The sequence below is a fragment of the Protopterus annectens genome, chromosome 2.part1 (genome assembly GCF_019279795.1).
Source record: "Protopterus annectens isolate FY-2018-M chromosome 2.part1, PAN1.0, whole genome shotgun sequence".
NCBI lineage: Eukaryota > Metazoa > Chordata > Ceratodontiformes > Protopteridae > Protopterus > Protopterus annectens.
In genome coordinates this window covers 1,242,895,881-1,242,916,333 of record NC_056729.1, presented here as the reverse complement: position 1 = coordinate 1,242,916,333, position 20,453 = coordinate 1,242,895,881, and the positions used below count along the sequence as shown (strand labels likewise).

Here is a 20,453-nt window from a genome sequence, read left to right as displayed (position 1 = left end):
CCCCTCACACCCTAGCCCCTTTTTTCTTCCAGAAATTGTGAATCTCCATTTTTCTGTTTGGGCAACTTATTGTTTCAGACAAATGGATTCTGAAAATCATTTGTCAAGGTTACAGATGGTAGTGGGAGGGAATTCTTCCTTTCTGGGAGGGATCATTCCTCATCCTTAACATCAGAATCTTTTGTTTCTACCTCTTACTTGTCAAATTTTGTCCCAACGCGCGATGAACCAGTTCCTCCTTTTGAGGTGGGGAAGGTTCTTTATTCAAAGCTGTTCCTAGTGTCAAAGAAGACTGGAGGCCAGATGTTAATCGTGTTTCACTGTTGCAGTCATTACACTTGGGTTATCCTGCTGGCAGGCTACCCGCAATCGGCCCGAATTCCAAAGTCTAGGTCTGGCGTCGGTTGCTGTCGCCTATTCCCTGACGTCAGTGAGCCAGTGGTATAAAAGATGCAGCCGACGCCATTTTCTTCAGTCTTTCTTGCTGTGAGGTGCCCGAAGCAAAAGCAGTTCGCAAGTGCCGGTCGGCCGACTCCTGAGATTTTCAAAATCGAATTTCAGATCCAAAGTCTTCATTAAATAGGTACCCCGTTGGGGAAACTTTTTTCTTGCTCCAGTCCGATGACAGAAAAAGTAAACAATTTTATTTCTTGTGGGAAGCAAATACCTCATAAGGATTTTCATTCTTACTGTATTCCTTGCCTAGGCCCTGATCACAACGTTGCTAGCTGTCGGTTTTGTGCTAGATTTAACCAACGCAATATTAAGCGTCGGTACGATTTTGCCTTTCATTACTTTGGCCGAAGATTCAATTATATAATGCCGTCGAAACAGCCGACAACCGGAGTTTATAAAAAGCGCAAGGAAAAAGGAAAGGACAGGCATCCGAGGTCCAAAACAGATGACTAGGCTTCCGCTAAGCCAGTCGCCGGTTCTCAGTGAGGCGCATTCGAAGCCCCTGGCGCCCGCTACCTCAGAGCCACAGGCCGCTGACGACTCCCACATGGAGCCAGCTAGGCCTCTGGATACTCAAGGTATTGGACACCCGGAAACTATTCCCTCAGATGGGTCCGGAGCCGCTGAGCAGGCATCGGCTTCTGAGGGTGTTTTCAGACCTACACAGTTATATGTAAAACCTACTTCAGCTTCCAAAGCAAAGACTAAGGCAGTTCTAAAGACAAAGAAACAAGTACAGCATTCTCCTGGACAGACTACCATGCTTAAACAGATGCTCAAAATGGCCGAAGACCTAATTACCTTGATCAGGGGTTCCTACCCCCTCCTGACAAGATGCCTAGGCAAGAGACAGAATATGAATCTTCAGATCAGGTTTCAATTTCCTCTGACTCCTCTTCTGAACAGGAATACTCTTCCTCCTTACGAGGATTCTGATGCTGAAGAATCTATCCCTTCAGCCTCACCGCCTGAGGATTATTCTTTTGGGGAAACCCTGCATACCATGAGGGAGCACTTCCACTGGAAGAGCCAAGATTACTCAGAATCTAAGGAGATTTTCTTTTACTCCCTGAGCACAGGCCTTTGGGTATTCCTCCTGTGTTAGACATTGTAGATGATGTATTTTCAGAGTCTGGCCTTTCTCCTGACTTTTTACCTCCTGCCCCTGTTAAACCAGACAGATACTACAGGGTTCCAGATTCACATAAATTTCTTTATAAAAACCCTGCTGCTGACCCAGAAACTATGTCTCAGGGTCCCAAAGGGGTCAAGGCTTCTACTGCAAAAAACCCTATCCCCTCTGATAGAGATTCAAGGGCACTAGACAGATGGGGAAAAAAGGTTTACACTTCTGCTGCTTTGGCTGTGAGGGCTTTAAATTGTCAATTTCATATGCTTATATATTAACAATACTTAATGTCACTGCTAAAACAGAAAATGCTGTCAAATTCTGATTGTGCAGAAAATAAGGAAATACAGGATTTATTGCATGCAACTGAACAAGTGGGAAAGCATACATTGCAATGCGGTTTTGATTCTCTGAAGGCCTCTTGCAGGGCTGCAGTTACGGGTTCTGTCATTAGGAGGCATGCTTGGTTAAAGGAACAGAATCTGCCTGATTATGTTAAAGCAAAATTTATTAGATGCTCCATTACAGCATGATACCTTATTTGGTGTTAAAGCAGAAGAGATGTTGAAGAAAATGGAGGCCAAAGCGAAATCTATGGAAACAGTAAAGCCACCCAGATTTAGCAGGAACTGGCCTACAAAGAATTGGTCCTTTCCAGTGTCAGACAGGCCACAAAGAGGCAGATAGACACCCCCCGAGGCAGATCCCAGCCCCAGGGCTCTTACAGGCCTAAATAGTGGGGTGCTTCTACCTCCAAAAGCGGAGAAGGCAAATCACAGCCATACAGGAAACAGTCTTAATGACTTTCCTCTGCCAGCATCAAGCACTTATCTTTTGACAGCCCCCCTAGGGGGAAAACCAGCACTTTTTTCACAAAATTGGCACATGATCACCCAAGACAAATGGGTCTTGAATATAGTGTCCCAGGGCTACAGGTTCCACTTTCACACACTGCCAAGGGCAAAAGGTATGCCAGACCTGCCACACAATCAACGGGCAGAGGCACAAAAACAAGTTTCATCCCTCATGGACATGAGTGTCATTCAGCAAGTACCACAGCAAGAGCAGGGACAAGGATTTTACTCGGGACTTTTCTTGGTACCCAGAAAAGACAAAGCCTGAAGACCAATACTGGACCTGTCTATTCTAAATACATTTCTGGACGTTCCAAAATTCAAAATGTTGACTCTGCAGCAGCTTCTGCCCATGCTAGGCAAGAAGGCTTGGCTTGTAACTTTGGACCTAAAAGAGGCATACCTGCATATTCCAATCAGACAATCTTGCAGAAGATACCTCAGATTCATAGCTGGCTCAATGCACTACCAATTCTCTGCACTGGCCTTTGGCTTATCTACTGCACCCAGGGTCTTCACAAAATGCCTGGCATCAGTAATTGCATTTTTCAGACAAAGAGGAATTCAAATATATCCTTACTTGGACTATTGCCTTATTCAAGCAGAGAACAAGGACATTCTACTAAAGCATCTGGCGTTTGTGAAAAGATTACTAATTTGCCTAGGGTACACAGTAAACAAAAAGAAATCAAAACTAGTACCCTCTCAAGAGATAATATTCCTGGATGCAAGCTTAAATACAACTGCCCAGATGGCTTATCTCACGCCAGACAAACAAAGGCAACTGACTTCTTACTTCAAAATGTTGGCAACAAAGACCCAGTTGTCTGCAATAAAAATTCTGCAGGCTTTGGGTTTCATGGCATCCTGCATTCTGCTAATTCCATATGCCAGACTGCATATGAGGAAACTACAATGGTATCTAAAAAGTGTTTGGACTCAACATTGTCACAGCCTGGAAACATTAATTACCCTCATTCCTTGCCTGCAACAGGAGTTTCGATGGTGGGCACAGACCTGTCACCACAACAAAGGACAGCCATTCACCCTACCCACAGCCAGGCAGTCAATAACAACGGATGCTTCAGATTATGCCTGGGGGGCCCACATGGCAGGAAAATGTATTCAGGGCACATGGTCCACAAGCCAAAGGCATCTTCATATCAATCAAAAAGAGATGCTAGCTGTTCAGAATGCCCTGACAGCTTTCAAGGATCTACTCCATCCAGAACAACTACTGATAAGGACGGACAATACTACAGTCATGTGGTACATAAACAAGCAGGGAGGCACTCATTCCTACACCCTCTGCAGACAAGCCATGACTTTGTGGGACACAGCATTGACTTATCAAGTACACCTGCAAGCACAATTCCTGCCAGGAAAGAAAAATACTCTGTAGACGAACTAAGCAGAAACCTCACGGATCCCAACGAGTGGAAACTGGATCCACAAGTCTTCAGCATGATAATAAAGAAATGGGGACGCCCAGACATAGATCTATTTGCCTCCCCGCACAACTGCCAACTACAGAGATTCTGCACAAGGACTTATCACAAGCAAGCATGAAAAGTGGATGCTCTATCATTCAACTGGAAAACCCTAACAGTATATGCCTCTCCTCCCCAAGGTACTCCTAAAGGTCAGACAAGAGAAGCCAAAAATGATTCTGAATGTTCCAGACTGGCCCCGCCAGCACTGTTACCCAATCCTAAATAGCTTGTCTCAAGGCCCAGCCTGGACATTGCCTCTAATTCCTCATTTACTGACCCAATGAAACAATCCGATTCTGCACAGCCAACTCAGAACCCAAAATCTGGCAGCATGGAGAATAATGTAGCCATTCAGAACACACCTCTCTCTAAAGCAGTGATGGATGTCATTTTGGAGGCCAGGAGGCCCAGTACCAGAAAATCTTATGCAGAAAAATGGAAAAGATTCTGTGCTTGGAACCAGGCACAAGGAATTGACATGTTTGTACCAAATATTCCTCAGATTTTACAATACCTAACTGAGATGCTGGACAAAGGCCTATCCTTTTCATCAATTAAAATCCATGCCTCTGCCATTTCAGCTCATTAGAATACGGAACCACCAATTTTTTCACATCCATTGCTAAGACAGTACCTCAGAGGGGCCAAAAACATAACACCTCCAAGGAGAGCACCAATACCTGCATGGGACCTCAATTATGTCTTGGAAAAACTCACACTGCCGCCTTTTGAGCCAGCCAATACAGCTGAAATAAAGGTCTTATCTTGGAAAACAGCTCTGCTCCTAGCAGTAACCTCTGCAAGACGAGTCTCAGAGTTACAGGCACTCATGGCTGTGGAACCTTTTATCGTTTTCAATCCAGACAGGGTTTCTCTGAGGACTAACACAACATTTATGCCTAAGGTAGTGTCCAGTGTGGCCCTTAACCAAACCATTCATTTGCCTACCTTTTATCAAAACCCAGAGAATAAGGGTGAGAGACTCCTGCATTCTTTGGACATACACAGACAGCTACACTTTTACTTGGACAGAACTAAAGCTTTCAGAAAGACTGAGAAACTCTTAGTAGCATATGCTGCAGGATCACAAGGAAAGGCTATCTCAAAGCAGACTATTTCAAAATGGATAGGCCACTGCATTTGTTTCTGCTATTCACAACATGGCAAATCAGTGCCTAAGGGCATTAGGCCACACTCAACCAGAGCAGCAGCCACTTCAGCAGCCTTCCTCAGAGGAGTACCAACCAAAGACATTTTAGAGGCTGCAACTTGGAGTTCAGTGCACACTTTTACCAAGCACTACCACTTACCTCTCTACTGTAAATCTAGAGCAGGCTTTGCCACTGCAGTTCTGCAGGGCCTTATAGCCTCTCCTAATCCTATTTAGACCCAGCCACCCAACCTCAGCTTTGGGATTCAACCCAAGTGTAATGACTGCAACAGTGAAACACTATGAACATAGTACAGTTGTGTACCTACCATAAAATGTAGATGTTAGAGTGTATTCACTGTTGCAGTCCAGGTTACCCACCCACCATCCCCCTTTTATTTGCTGGAACTTATCTGTACTTCTCTATCCTATACAACCTATGTGGTGTATTTGCTTGTAGATGAAGGAAATGTTTATTTTTGTGCATGCATACTTATTGGCATAATTTGCAGCCTACCAATTTGAGGGCACCTGACATCTGGGGCAAGAAAAACTGAAGAAAATTGCGTCGGCTGCATCTTTTATACCGCTGGCGCACTGACGTCAGGGAAGAGGCGACAGCAACCGAAGCCGGACCTAGACTTTGGAATTCGGGCCAATTGCGGGTAGCCTGCCAGCAGGATAACCCAAGTGTAATGACTGCAACAGTGAATACACTCTACATTTATGGTAGGTACACAACTGTATTTTCTTTTTCTAAACCTGCTTGTGATAGCGCTCAAATTCACAATTATGACACTTCACAACCTGTTACCTCATTTTCCTCTTTCAAGTTTCTTGGTAACACTAGACTTAAAAGATGCTGATCATCACATCCCTGTTCATTCAGACTTCAGACATTTCTTAATGTTTTGCGTATCTAGATTGCATTATCAGTTCTCCGCCTTACTCTTATTCTTTGGACTATCCACTTCAACAGGAGTGTTCACAAAGTGTCTTGCTGGAGTTATAGCTCAGTGCTGGCTGCAAGGAATCCACATTTTCTGTATTTAGTTGACTTGCTTATCTTTGCAGTCTTTTTCCAAGTGTCAGGAATATCTCTGCGTCTCTCTGAGAGACTTCTTACACAAACTGGGATTCCAAGAGAACATTCAAAAGTCTTTCTTGACTCCCTGACACAGGATTGGGATGTCAACTAGACACCTCGATTCAAAGAGCTTTCCTTCCACAGGAAGAAAAAACAGATCTTTATTTAGATCTTTTTCTAAGGTTTTCCACTCAGACTTCAGTCACTGCAAGGGAGTACCTCAGGATTTTGGGTCTCATAACATCTATGATTCCCATGAAACCTCTGGCAAGACTTCACATGAGAAAGATACAGTGGTATCAGAAATCACTTTGGTCCCAGGGTTTGTCAGAAGAATAATCTTTTTGAGGAGACAGCAGATGCGTTTAAGTCCAAGTCCCCCTATCTCCCTCCTTGCTCCAAAGTAGTCAGTCACCACAAAAGCTTCGCACTTTGCTTAGGGAGCAGTTTCAGGAGGGATAAAAGTGCAGGAGTGTGGGTCACCAGGGACAGATACAAGCACGTAGATATTAAGGAGATGTTTTCCCCAATCAAGACAGTCAACATTTTAAACGGTCTTTGGTCCCTTGGACCTGTTGAAGTGGTTACAGACAATACCACAGTTGTGTAGTACGTCAACAAGCAAGGGGGGAACCAGGGCGTACCCCATTTGCAGACTAGCCGTGTTAGGTTAGGGTATAGCTTCACAGCGCAATCTCACTCTGTAGGCATCCTACATTCTGTTACAGTAAACATTATTTGGGAAACAAGCTGAGCAGAACCAGGGCAGACCCTCACAAATGGAGACTAGATCAGAGGGTTCCAAATTCCAAGATTTGATACATCTGTGGGGAGTTCCTTAAGTAGATGTCTGTCTTCTAGCTGAAAAATCAACTGGCAAGATTGTGTTCCAGAACTCCATGCAAGAAGGCCTGGAAGACAGATGGCTTTTCTGTTCCTTGGACTACTGTTCCTGTATACTTTTCTACCAATATCCAGGGTACTTCTGAAGATTCAGAGGGACACCCCCAAGATGACTGTGGTGGCTTCCTTCTGGTCTAGGCAACCATGATTGTCCCTTTCTTTGGAAATGGCCTGAGGCAATTACCACAGCCTTCCTCACAGGCTGGATCTACCCAGACAAGAACAGGAGCATTTGATGTGGATGATAGGGTCTTAATTCCTTTTAAGCAGCTGTTTACGGAGTATGAGCAGTAGGTACTAATGGAGGTAAGAAAGCCTACTACAAGAAAATCATGTGCTGGCAAATGGAAAAAAGCTTTCTAGTTGGTTCCAACATAACCAGCACCCATTCAGGGATAGTTGTTCTCTGGTTTTACGATATTTGTCTGAGTTACAATCCTATGTCCTTTCTTATTCCTCTGTCAAAGTTCCTTTATCAGCCATTTCAGCATGTGGATTCCTCCTTTTTTTTTGGTGCAGTCTCTTGTCAAAATGTTCTTTAAAGGGGTTTTACATAAGAGGCCTCTAAGTAAATTGGTGGTCCCTACATAGGATCTTAATTTTGTGTTAGAGAAGTTAACACTTGCTCCATCTGAGACAGCTAATCTGGCTGACTGCTTATATGGCTAATAGAATACAGTTTTGCTGATTACTCTGACTATTGCAAGAAAAGTATTTTGAGCCGGAAGCTCTTATAGTGAGTCAACTCTGTCTCATTTTCCATAGGGACAGGGCATGTTTGAGAACTAATCTTTCTTTTATGCCTAAAGTGGTATCCATGTTTACTGTAAGCCAAACTATCCCTCTCCCAGTTTTCTTTCTTGAACCGGAAATGAAAGAGAGAGGATACTTCATACCTTGGATATATATAAAATTTCACAGTGGGTGTCTGAGGTATTCCAGTCATGGTCAATTCCCACTCTAGTAGGGCCTTGGCTTCATCTATAGCTTTTTGGAAAGGGTTGGATTCTAGAAATAATTTAGAAGTTGCAAGTTGGTTCTCTGTACATACATTTACAAAGCACTATAAACTTCATTCCTTTTAAGTCCAGATCATATTTTGCTAGGACAATTCTCCAGGGGCTCCTGGACACTTCTCTTTTCAACTCCGAAGTGTAGTTAGCTTAGATTATCTACCCATGCAGCTAAAGCTACTGCATCAGTGATCAGTATGATAAACATAATATAGTTTGTGTAAGTTGAACTTACCAAAACACCAGATGGTTCAAATGATCACTGGTATAATAGCTGTGTCCTCCCCCCATCAGTCTTGTTTCTTGGTATGCTTTATGCCATTGTGTGGACATTTTTATTTTTTTTTGCCCTAGCATTTTCCTTTCAGGGCTTAGCCTCTTTTCTGTGCTGGCAGGAAAGCTGTGAAGGTCTTTGTGTCCAAAATTGTCTTTTAGTAAACTCAGATAGAGCTGCTTGAGAGTTGGAGTGCATGGAAGGTGTCCTGAAATTTTGGAAATTTTGCTGGCTGTTATATCCTTGTCAGGATATAACCCATCTAACTAAGGCTACTATAGCAGTGATCATTTAAACATCTACTGTTAAGGTAAGTTCAACTTACACACCTGTACTTAATTTCTTGTATTGGGTTGCATCAGTTTAATTTAAAATTATTTTGGATTTGTTTAATTTGATAAAGCCACCAGTTTATGAAATAGAAAAACTCTAGCTTCTTCTTTTACCAAAAACTGCTTAAAACACTGTGGGATACACTAAAAAGAAGGGTAACAAACAAACATCTGTAGTGGTGCAGCAGTTAACGTCGCCTCACAGCAAGAGGTTCTCTGGTTCGAATTTCGGTTGGAGCACCTTCTGTGCGGAGTGTGCATGTTCTCCCTGCAGTCAAGTGAGTTTTAAAGACATGAAGGTAGGTGTGTGTGTGTGCCGACACCCCTGCACTGGCCCAGTAATCAAGGAGCCTCACTCCTCACCATTGGCAACAGTGGAGGATGTACACAATGGGAGATGACAAGTACACGCACAGTAAATTACAAGTTCCCTTAAGAGCACACAGAGTTCACAGTCAGTCTGGGGCTGGTTTCTCCGTTTTTCTCCAGATCCCCAATAAGACTCCCCACTGGCACATCTATAGAGTTGAGATGTCAGCTGAGTGTCTAAGCTAAGACCTCCAGCACCCTCTTTAAGGTAGTTTCAGCTGCCACCAGCCACTACTTATTAGCTACTTAAGGCCCTTACCAAAGGGTGTCCAATCTTACTGTGTAGTGTTACTATTAATCCAAATGGTAGTCTGACCAAGAGCAAGGCTATTTTAGGAGTGGCCTGTACAGTGTCACCAACTACATATGCAAGTATTCTGAGAGCTTAAATATGACTCACAAATATCAGTCACAAAGATAGGTTTTAATATATTTAATAAAAAAAGAACAAGACAGTATTCAGTAACTCAACACAGTAACTTCAGAGTTCAAAATCTAGGAAGTATTTAAAACAACATTGCAGGATAGTCTCAGATAAATACAGAAAACATCTAAAGTAATGTTTACTATATCCCTAACTATATCTAAAAGAGTCACTACACCCTAGAAATTTACTTACAGCAAGGCAAGTGCACATGTGATGATGAGTGGATGTTCTTGTTAGGTCAAAGACAAAGTATAAATACAGAAAACATCTAAAGTAATGTTTACTATATCCCTAACTATATCTAAAAGAGTCACTACACCTTAGAAATTTACTTACAGCAAGGCAAGTGCACATGTGATGATGAGGGGATGTTCTTGTTAGGTCAAAGACAAAGTACAAAATGCACAGTCTCTCTCTGAGAGTTCTTAAATTAATATCAAATATTACTGCTGGGTTAGCTTGGATGACCTCACTTTTTGCCACCTGACTTTAGTTCCCAAGCTAAACCCCTTTTGTCAGAAACTACTAACAGAATTTAACACCTCTGTGTGAGAAATGCATATCTCTCAGATGTTTGCTCAGAGTTGTGCAGCTGCTAGGAAGTCCTAAAGCAATAAAGCACTTCTGCATCTCAAACCTAGTAATTACTTCTCTTCTAACACAATACAAAAACTTCTAGCTCTAGCCATCGTGTCTGCTACACTGAAACTGAGAGATACCTTTTATAGCACAATTGGAAAACAATTTAATTTCAGCTTATTTCCTTGAAGTTTTGTAAGTTAACTCTGTATGTTCTAGTTTCTACGGTTAAAAATCTATAAAGTCACACAACTACAATAGTTTCTATACATTGTATTCTAAGCCAGCAGGGCATGCTGTGGTTACATTTTTGAAGTTGAGTATTGTACAAACCATGTTCAACACATACTTATGTATCAGCAGTTTAATATGCACATAACATATAGATGTTCTTTGTGTTTCACTGTTGCAGTCAGCACCCTTGGGTTATCTGCCTGCAGGCAGCCCTCAGTCAGCTTGAATACAAGAGTCTTGGGATTTCTGCGCTGGATGCTGTCGCCTCTTCCATGATGTCAGGTCATCAGAGGTATAAAACATGCAGCCGACACCATTGCCGTGTGGGAGCCAGAAGCAGTATGCAAGTGCTGGTCGGCCACTACCTGAAATTTTTGTTTTTCGAGTTTCAAACCTGAAGTCTTCTAAAGCTAAGTACCCTGTTGGGGAACCTTTTTTTCTTGCTCTAATGATGTCAGAAAAAGTTAACAATTGTCTTGCATGTGGAAAGTAAATACCTCGCAGAGATTTTCATTCTTACTGCGTCACCTGTTTAGGCCCAGACCATGACGTTCCTCGCTGTCAGTTTTGTGCCTTGTTTAATGCCCAAACTATTCATCATCGGGCTATCTCTGTCACTAAATTCTTTCGCTTTCATTCTCTGTATTCCGAAATGGCTTCGATAAGCTATCCAACTACCGATCTTTCAAAAAAAGTAAGGATAAAGACAGAGACTGACTGCATATGTCCAAAACTGCCGACGACGCTTCCATTAAGCTAGTCACCAGTCCGCCGGTACTCAGTGAGGTGCCTTTGCAGCCCCAGATACCTGCTTCTACAGATTCGCAGGCCTCTGCTGAGACGCATTCAAAGTCCAGTATGCTGCGAGATGCTTCGACTATGGAACCTGTGGATGCCTCTACCTTGGATGGGTCCGGAGCCGTTGTGCAGGCACTGGCTTCTGAGGGTGTATTCCAACCTTCCGATGTTCGTATTAAACCGACAACTTCGATTTTGACTACAACTACCAAGTTTCTCAGGCTTAAGAGTTCTCACTGCACCCAGAAAATCGACGACCAAAGTGCATGCTCAAGCTCCCATGCTATAAATAAATGCTTAGAATGGCTGAAGACCTTATAACTTTAATTAGGGGAAGCCAGCCTTCCCCCACTAAAAGACAAATAATTGATTTTCCTTCTGATTCTACAGACCATGAATTTGATGACTCTGATCCCCCTGATTATCAGGACATACCCTTATCTACCTATGAGGATTCAGATGTAGAGGATTCCATTCCTTCTGTCTCCCCTCCAGAGGACTTTTCTTTTGGAGAAACTTTGCATACCTTAAGAGAGCATTTCCACTAGGAATGCCAGGACTACCCTCAGTCCAAAAAGAGACTCTGAGAATTTTTAGACTTGCCTCAGCACAGGCCTCTAGCTATACCCCCTGTCCTGGATATTGTAGATGCATTCTTCATGGAATCCAGTCTTACTCCTGATACTTTGCCACCAGCTCCTAGACAGCCTGACAGGTACTACAGAGTACCTGACTCTCTCAAATTTCTCTTTAAGAATCCCACTGTGGATCCAGAGACCATTTCCCAGTGGCCTAAAGGCATTAAGGCTACTACAGCCAAAAACCCTACCCCTTCGGACAGGGATTCTAGAGCTTTAGACAGATGGGGTAAGAAGGTATATACCTCTGCGACTCTTGCCATCAGGGCTTTGAATTGCCAGTTTCACATGTTGAAGTACCAGCAGCATGTTATGGAACTAATTAAACAAAAAATGTTGTTGCTTCCAGATTGTACAGAAAATAAAGATTTACAAGAGTTAATGCATTGTGCAAACCAAGTTAGTAAACATAATTTGCAGTGTGGTTTTGATGCCTTAGAAGCATCTTGCAGGGCTGCTGTCACTGGGTCTGTACTGAGAAGGCATGCTTGGCTGAAGGAACAAATCTTGCCAGACTATGTCAAAGCAAAATTACCACATGATACATTAAACCAGGAACATTTGTTTGGCACAAAAGCAGAAGAAGTTCTTAAAAAGATGGAGGAAAAAGCTAAATCTATGCAAACTGTTAAAGTTTTCTTACAGGTGCAGCCACTTAGATTCAGTAGGCATTGGCCTTCTAAAAACTGGTCCTTTCCAATCCCTCCCAAGCCTTCTCAGCCAAAACCCAGGGGCAACAGACCACCAAGACTACAGTCTCAGGGTATGCAGAGATCTAAACAATGGAGTGCTCTCACTTCAAAAACGGAGTGGTAAGCCACCCCCTTATGGAAAAAGTTCACAATGACTTGTCTGTCATCCTTCCCAGCCATGCCCAAGTACTTGCACCCCTAGGAGGAAAACTTGCCCTCCATGCAAAAAACTGGATGTCCATTACCCAGGACCGATGGGTCCTAAACATTGTATCCCAGGGATACAGATTTTACTTCCATTCACTGCTAACCCCAAGCGAGTTGCCAGACCTTCCTCCACACCAGTGGGCAGAGGCTCAAAAGCAAGTACTTTCTCTTCTCAGTATCAGGGCTATACAGTCTGTTCCAGTAGAGCAAAGGGGACAGGGTTTCTACTCCAGACTGTTCCTGGTGCCCAGAAAAGAGAGCTTTTGGCGCCCTATCTTGGATCTGTCGATTCTCAACACCTTCCTGGTGGTCCCAAAATTCAGATTGCTTACACTGCAACAGCTTCTTCCTATGCTAGGCAAGGACGCCTGGCTAGTCACCCTAGACTTAAAAGAAGGTTATCTCCACATAACCATAAGTGAATCTTACAGGAAATTTCTACGTTTCAGGGCAGGCTCTATGCACTATCAGTTCTCTGCACTTCCCTTTGGTTTATCTACTGCGCTCAGGATATTCACAAAGTGCCTGGCTCCAGCCATTGCATACTGCAGGCAGATAAATATTCAAATTTACCCATACTTGGACGATTGCCTGATTCAGGTGGACAGTCAGGACTTGCTACTTCAGCACCTGGCATTTGTAAGGAGACTTCTAACATCTCTGGGGTACACCATCAACGAAAAGAAATCACAACTGGTGCTCAGCCAAAAGATTGTATTCCTGGGAGCAAGGTTGAGCACAACTTCCCAGATGGCATTCCTCACTCCAGAAAAACAGGTTTATTTGACAAACTACTTCAAACTAAAGGCCACCAAAACCCAGCTGTCTGCAAGAAAAATACTGCAAGCCCTAGGATTCATGGCCTCGTGCATTCTACTAATTCCATATGCAAGACTGCATATGAGGAAACTTCAATGGTACTTAAAAAATTTCTGGTGTCAACATTCTCAGGACCTGGAAACACTGATTCCTATCATTCCTTGTCTAAGGGCAGAGTTCCTTTGGTAGGCAGAGGCATGCAACCACAACAAGGGACTTCCCTTCACTCAACCACTCACCGCTCAAACCGTGGCAACAGATGCATCAGGCTATGCATGGGGGCTCACATGGCAGGCAAATGGAGCCCTCGGAAAATTCCCCTGCATATCAATCAAAAAGAAATGTTAGCTGTACAGAATGCTCCGACAGCCTAAATACCTTCCTTCCAGCACAACTCCTGATAGACAGCCAACACCACAGTTATGTGGTACATAAACAAGTGGGGGGACTCATTCCTACCCACTCTGCAGGTTAGCCATGGCCCAGTGGAACACAGTCTTGAGCAACCAAGTGCACCTGCAAGCTCAATTCCTGCCAGGCAAACAAAATTCACTGGCAGATGACTTAAGCAGAAATCTACTGGACCCACACGAGTGGAAACTGGAACCCAACTCATTCATACTTCTAATCCACAGGTGGGGGACACCAGAGGTGGACCTCTTTGACTCCCCCCAAAACCATCGATTGAGCAAATTTTGCACCAGAAATCCTCACAGCCAAGCGTGGAAAGTGGATGCCCTATCCTTTACATGGGAAATCCTCTCAATTTATGCCTTTCCCCCACTGCCCCTCCTCTCAAAAGTACTACTCAAGATCAAACAAGACAGACCAAAGATAATCCTTATGGCCCCAGACTGGCCACGCCAGCACTGGTACCCACTCCTATGCAGTCTGGCAGCAATGCCACCCTAGCACCTACATCAGACCCCCCTCCCTGCTGTCCCAGCAGGAGGGACTGATTTTGCATCCACAGCTGCAAACCCTGCACCTTGCAGCCTGGCTTATCCCCTGAATACACCACCAGCAACCCCCAGCAAACAAGTGCTGGATGCCTTCCTTGAGGCCAGAAGGCCTAGTACTAGGAAATCCTATTCAGAAAAGTGGAAAGGATATTGTTCTTGGAGCCTGTCTCAAGGAAAGGACACAGCCATGCCCACCTTACCTCAAATCCTAGATTAACTAGCAGAGCTGCTCCACAAAGGCCTATCCTCATCAATTAAGATTCATGCCTCTGCCATCTCAGCTCATTACAATATTGAGCCACCTCTCTTTTCTCACCCTCTCATCAAACAGTTCCTGAGAGGAGCTAACAATTTAAGACCTCCGAGGAGAGCCCCCCCCGTCTAGGACCATAACTTTGTACTAGAGAAGCTCATGCTTTTCCTTTTTCAGATTGCTGCTGCAGCAGAGTTAAAATTACTCTCTTGGAAAACAGCCTTACTACTTCTAGCCATCACTTCAGCAAGAAGAGTGTCTGAGTTGCAGGCATTAATGGCTGTGGAACCCTTCATTATTTTCCATGCTGACCGGTTTTCCCTCAGGACTAACCCATCATTTATGCCCAAGGTTGTATCCAGTGTGGCTTTAAACCAATCCATCCATTTACAAACCTTTTTCCCTGATCCTCAGAATAAAGGGGAAAGGATCCTGCAGTCCTTGGACGTGCACAGACAGCTCAGGCTCTACCTTGACAGAACTAAACCTTTCAGAAAATCTGATCAGCTGCTAGTCAGCTTTGCTACAGGGGCAGAGGGCAAGGCCATTTCAAAGCAAACCATTTCCAAATGGATAGCACACTGCACCCATTTTTGCTACAAACACCATGGAAAACCTACCCACAGGGGATCAGAACGCATTCCACTAGGGCTACCTCAACCTCTACAGCATTTCTCAGGGGAGTCCCTACCAGGGACATCCTGGAAGCTGCAACCTGGAGTTCTGTACACACCTTCACCAAGCATTACCAGTTACCTATCCTTTCTAAATCCATAGCTGGATTTGCCACAGCAGTCTTACAAGGCCTGCTAGCCAGCCCTAATACTTTTTGACTGCCTCCACCCTTCCTCAGTTTTGGGAATCAACTCAAGTGTGATGACAGCAACAGTAAAACACAAAGAACATAGTACAGTTGTGTACACTTACCATAAATGTAGATGTTCGAGTGTATTCACTGTTGCAGTCCTGGTTACCATCCCTCCAGCTCCCTGACTTTTCTATACTTTCTACCTATCCTCTTTTTGGCCATATCTTATGGTAATGGTATTTATTTTTTACTGGAGGTGTTCCACACCATGTAATTGCTTCCTATTTTGGGGGCTCCTGACATCTGGGGCAAGAAAAACTGATGTAATGGCGTCGGCTGCATATTTTGTACCCCTGACGACCTAACGTCATGGAAGAGGCGACAGCATCTGATGCAGAAATCCCAAGACTCTGGTATTCGGTCAACTGAGGGCTACCTGCAGGCAGATAAACCCAAGTGTGATGACTGCAACAGTGAATACGCTCGGACATCTACATTTATGGTAAGTGTACACAACTGTACTTTCTCTTACATTTGTAAGACGAGCATATGAATCATGCTGATATTCACAAATCACAAGATTATTTACAAAACTCCAGCTAGCTGGGCTGGCAGTGTGACACCCCTATCTGGGAAAAGCCGAAAGACATTGCTTTTATGAAAGAGAAAAGATTATGCAAGACCCTAAACAGAATTTTCTCTGCAGTTCCTAAATTCCAAAGGAACTATTCCTGCAAGCATGACCATCCTTTTATAAGGACCAAAAATCCCAACAAAAGGACAAAAGATTTTCAAAAAAGAAATTCCAAGACAAACCCAAATCAGATTTCAAAGGAACTAAAGGGAACAAACCTTTACTATGTGTTTGTCTACTCCTCCACCCCATCCACATCTGCCAATCCCTTCAAACATTTTCAAAATAACTCTTCCAATCGTTTTTCTTTTGAAAACTGATAACATTAGACAAATGGGTTCCCAACATCATAGAGAAACCCTGCAAACTATCTTGGAACCTTCCTCCATCTCCTTCTGAAATCCCTCAAGTACCCCTAAACCAAAACCATCTGTTTGGTTCAGTGTGGGTGGAACTGTATCAGCAAATATCAATGGAATTAATTTCACAGCAACAGGAGATAAAGATGTTCTATCTCTGGAAAAGGGAGGGAACATGGAGATCTGTTGTGGATCATTACTGAATACTTTTTTGGCTGCACCAAAACTCATGATATTAACTCTTATGATCATTAAAAGCAAAGACTTTCTTCAAGCTGCCCTGGTGACCCTGGACCTCAAGGATGCTTACCTTCACGTTTTCATTCATCCAGATCAGAGAAGAATCTTAAAGTTCTGTGCCTTACACTTTCACTTTCAGTTTTCTGTTTTGCCCTTTGGTCTTTCTGAAGCCCGTGGTGTTTAAAAAAACACTTTGCCCCTGTCCTATCTTTCTGCCGGCTCCAGGACATCTACATATACCCTTACATTGATGATTTTCTGCTACAGGCTATTTCAAAGGACAAGGTACTTCAGGATCTCAGTCTTACAAAGGCTGTTAACCTAGTTCAGGATCTAAGTCTTACAAGGGCTGTTAACTCCATCTAGGTTTCACTATAAACTTGAAAAAAAAAATCAGTCCGGAAACCTCTCAAGATGTAGTTTTCCTGTGATGCCTGCACTTGGAACAGGCAGCTCAGACTGTTCTTTTCTTTTTTGTTCCAGGACTCCATGCTCAGAGGCTTGGAAAACAGATGCCTTAACAATTACTTGGAAAAGTGAATCAGGGGAATAGCATAAAGGAATTTTTCAAGGTCCTTCTCAAATCAAGTAGGACAAGCCAAATATGCTGTTGGTGACCCCTTTTTGGCCCAGAGAACATTGGCACCCTCTCCTTTTTCATCTGGTCATGAGCAGTCGCCACAAGTTACCCCTCAGGATGGACTGTGTCACACAACAGAAAGTCTGTCTCCTTCATCCAAACTTACAAACACTATGCCTAACAGTTTGGATGATATGATTTTAATTCCTTCTAGGCTCCTTTTACTGGAGGACTTGCTAAAGATATTACAGAAGGCAAGGAAACCTGCTACAAGAGGTTGTATTTCCAAATGGAAAACATGTTCTATCTGGTGCCATAAGGAAGGTCCGTACCCTTATCAGCTGGGTACCCCTGCTATTCTTATTTGTATGAGCTACTCAGTAGTGGGCTGGCATATTCTTCTGTAAAAGCGCATCTGTTAGCCGTCTCTGCCTGTTTATCTATGGATCCAGCTCTCTCTCTCTGCATGATTTGAGGTCAGACAGTTTCTAAGGACATTGGTGCATTAGACCTCAAAAAATGTATTCCTCTGCTTTGGGATCCAAAATAGATTCTGGAAGAATTAATGCTTTCTCACTTTGAACTTTCTTTCACTTTAAAGGTTTGTGCTTGGAAGACTGGTTTGTAGCACTATCTTCAGCCAAAATAGTTTCAGAACTGCAAGCTCTTATGGCTTCTTTTTTCTAATTTTTCACAAGGTTACTTAAGACAAATCCTGCATTTATGACCATTAATAAACTGTTAACCAGTCTATTAATTTGCCTTCCTACTTTCCTATTCCCCAGAATAAGGACACAGAATTTTGCATGTGCTTGACGTGCATAGATGGCTCAGATTTTTTTTGAACAGGACAAAGAATAGAAAATTATATCAGTTTTTAATCTCTAATCAAGAGTAAGTTGAGATACCCTCTTTCAAAACAGAGCATCTCTGAATTGATTTTCTTTGCCCTTTCATTTTGTTATTCCTTTCATGGGAGGCCAAAGTTCATTCCTCTGGGACTGTTGCTTCTCCTAAAGCCTTTTCCAAAGGCTTGGACTCAAAATAAAAAAAAAAAAAAATTACAAAATTGATGCCTTTTGCAGAGCTATGTTTGCTAGAGCTATCCTCCAAAGGATGCTAGACTGCAGTTCTTTGCCTCAGTTTTCCTCCCGGGTACCCTAAAAACTTTGAGAATCTTACTATATGTTAGCAGTAGTGCAAGAATGATCAAATGAAGGACATAGCACAGTTGTGTAAGAACTTAATAACAGTAGGTGTCTGAATAGTTCATTGTTGCAGTATTTGCTCCCAGCCTCCTTTTTTATTTGCTTTTTTATTGGCTGAGGTGGAGCGGATTCCTGTACCTCCCTTCCCCCCTTTGCTGACATGTCTGTTTCTTTTCTTTTTTGCCTCATTCTGTTTGTCTGGGGCAAGAAAGTACTGAGGCACTTTGCACCCCATACATCCAATAGGTACCGGCAAGGATTTTTGTTCCTGGGCTATACAATGGACTATGGTGCAAGAGGAAGATACCAAAACGTTGGTGTACTGGCCAGTTGTATAGTTTTTAGTAGGATACTTCTATATGGCAATACTGTTACAGTGATCATTGGATCATAGGAAGTTACTAGGCTATTGGCCCTGATACCCTCATAAGCCTAGCCAAGAGTTTAGCCCATGCTTAGCCATCTATTTGGACATCTACAGTTATGGTAAGCTCTTACACAGTTGCACTTTAGATGTAAAAAAGATGCACTTACCATATTGCTTGATCTATGAGTGAATCATCCTTGATGGGTCACGGATACATTTCCATTCTCTCTCTCTGCTTGTATATAGCCACTCCATCTAGTGTCACCTATAAGATGGACATGTGTATGCTTAGATATTACTTGTTGGTAGTGCTGGTGTGAAGTCTTTGGTGTGTTTTTTCTAAGATTTGAAAGAAGTATGCTTGTTAGGGCTTTTTATTTTATTTGAATTAACATTTGTTTACCGAGAATGTCCAACTAGGATAGAGCCTATTTTCAGCAGAGGCCCGGGGAGAAACTCTCCAGACCCATCTTTGGTTTGTGTGAAATAGTGAATGTAGTGGCTATATTACTTCAAATAGCAAGCAAGTGAGATCATGGTATGTCCCTTCACTGAGCGAAGTCATGCTTAAGCATGGGGTTTTCCAGGAATATGCTGATTTGTGTTTGGTCAAGGTGATAATCCAACCACAGGACATGTCAAGGAGAATCCCTTCATAGATTAGCTGATACAGTAAGGGAATAAATTACTTTTCTTTGAAATGCTTGTTTAGAGAGCATAAAGCTGTAACTGTTATATTCAGAACATATTAGTTAAGAATGTCCATTATTTACACAGTTTTGAGTGGTGATTCCTCTGCTGGGTAGGGTACTTTACAAAGATTTAATGCCTCTTGACTGCTGTTTTCAAGGATAAGAGAAAATTTGTGTTAGGAGAAAAAAATTTAGTTGTCAAACCTATGTTGCAGGGAACAGAACTTGTGTGCCTCCATTTGTAACAATTGCTGTATTGCTTTTTCCCATGTAGGCCTTATCCTCACTTGACTCAGTTACTTTAATGTACCCCTTCTTTTACCGACCCATGTTTGAGGTGATTGAAGAAGGATGGCATTCCTTTCTCCCAGAACAGGAGTTTGCACTACTGAACTCTGTGGTAAGGATTTTATTATTTATGGTGCAGTTTTAGAATAACAAGAGTGGCATATGCTTAGAAATCAGGACAGAATTCACATTTGTGAAAGCAGTACTGCTGTAGTGTTGTATGTTGTGCAAAATTGCTCTCTGTAGCACTTCCAGCACATCCAAAATGTACTTCTTGTTGGTTTCATATGGCGTAAATGATGTTGGCAGTATATGTAGGTGTGCTTCTAAGTTCTTTGTAGCCCATTTGCTGTGAAAAAAAAAAACTTCAGTTCATATTTAGGGGTCCTTGTTTCACTGAATTTATTTTTAGCTGCATGCCTCACAGTAAGACGCTGTCTGGTTCGATTCTCAGCTAGAGCGTCTTCTGCGTGGAGACATGCGTGAATGGGCATACCTTCGTTGAAGGTTGTGCGTCAGGCCTGGCAAGCCGGTACATAAAAATCAACTGCCAATCATTAGCGGACCGGAGTTCCGCTGTGGTGACCCCTAACCAGGAAAAGCCGAAA

At 42.9% G+C, this 20,453-nt stretch overlaps 1 protein-coding gene across 1 annotated transcript in view; it reads left to right on the top strand.

Annotated features, from left to right (window-relative positions):
• Nucleotides 1–20,453, top strand: part of MTMR9 (myotubularin related protein 9) — a 721,174-nt gene that overhangs the window by 192,155 nt on the left and 508,566 nt on the right. Inside the window, exon 3 of the mRNA XM_044062773.1 lies at nt 19,832–19,957. Within this exon, the coding sequence (XP_043918708.1) occupies nt 19,832–19,957 (126 nt within the window). The remainder of the gene's footprint in view (nt 1–19,831; nt 19,958–20,453) is intronic.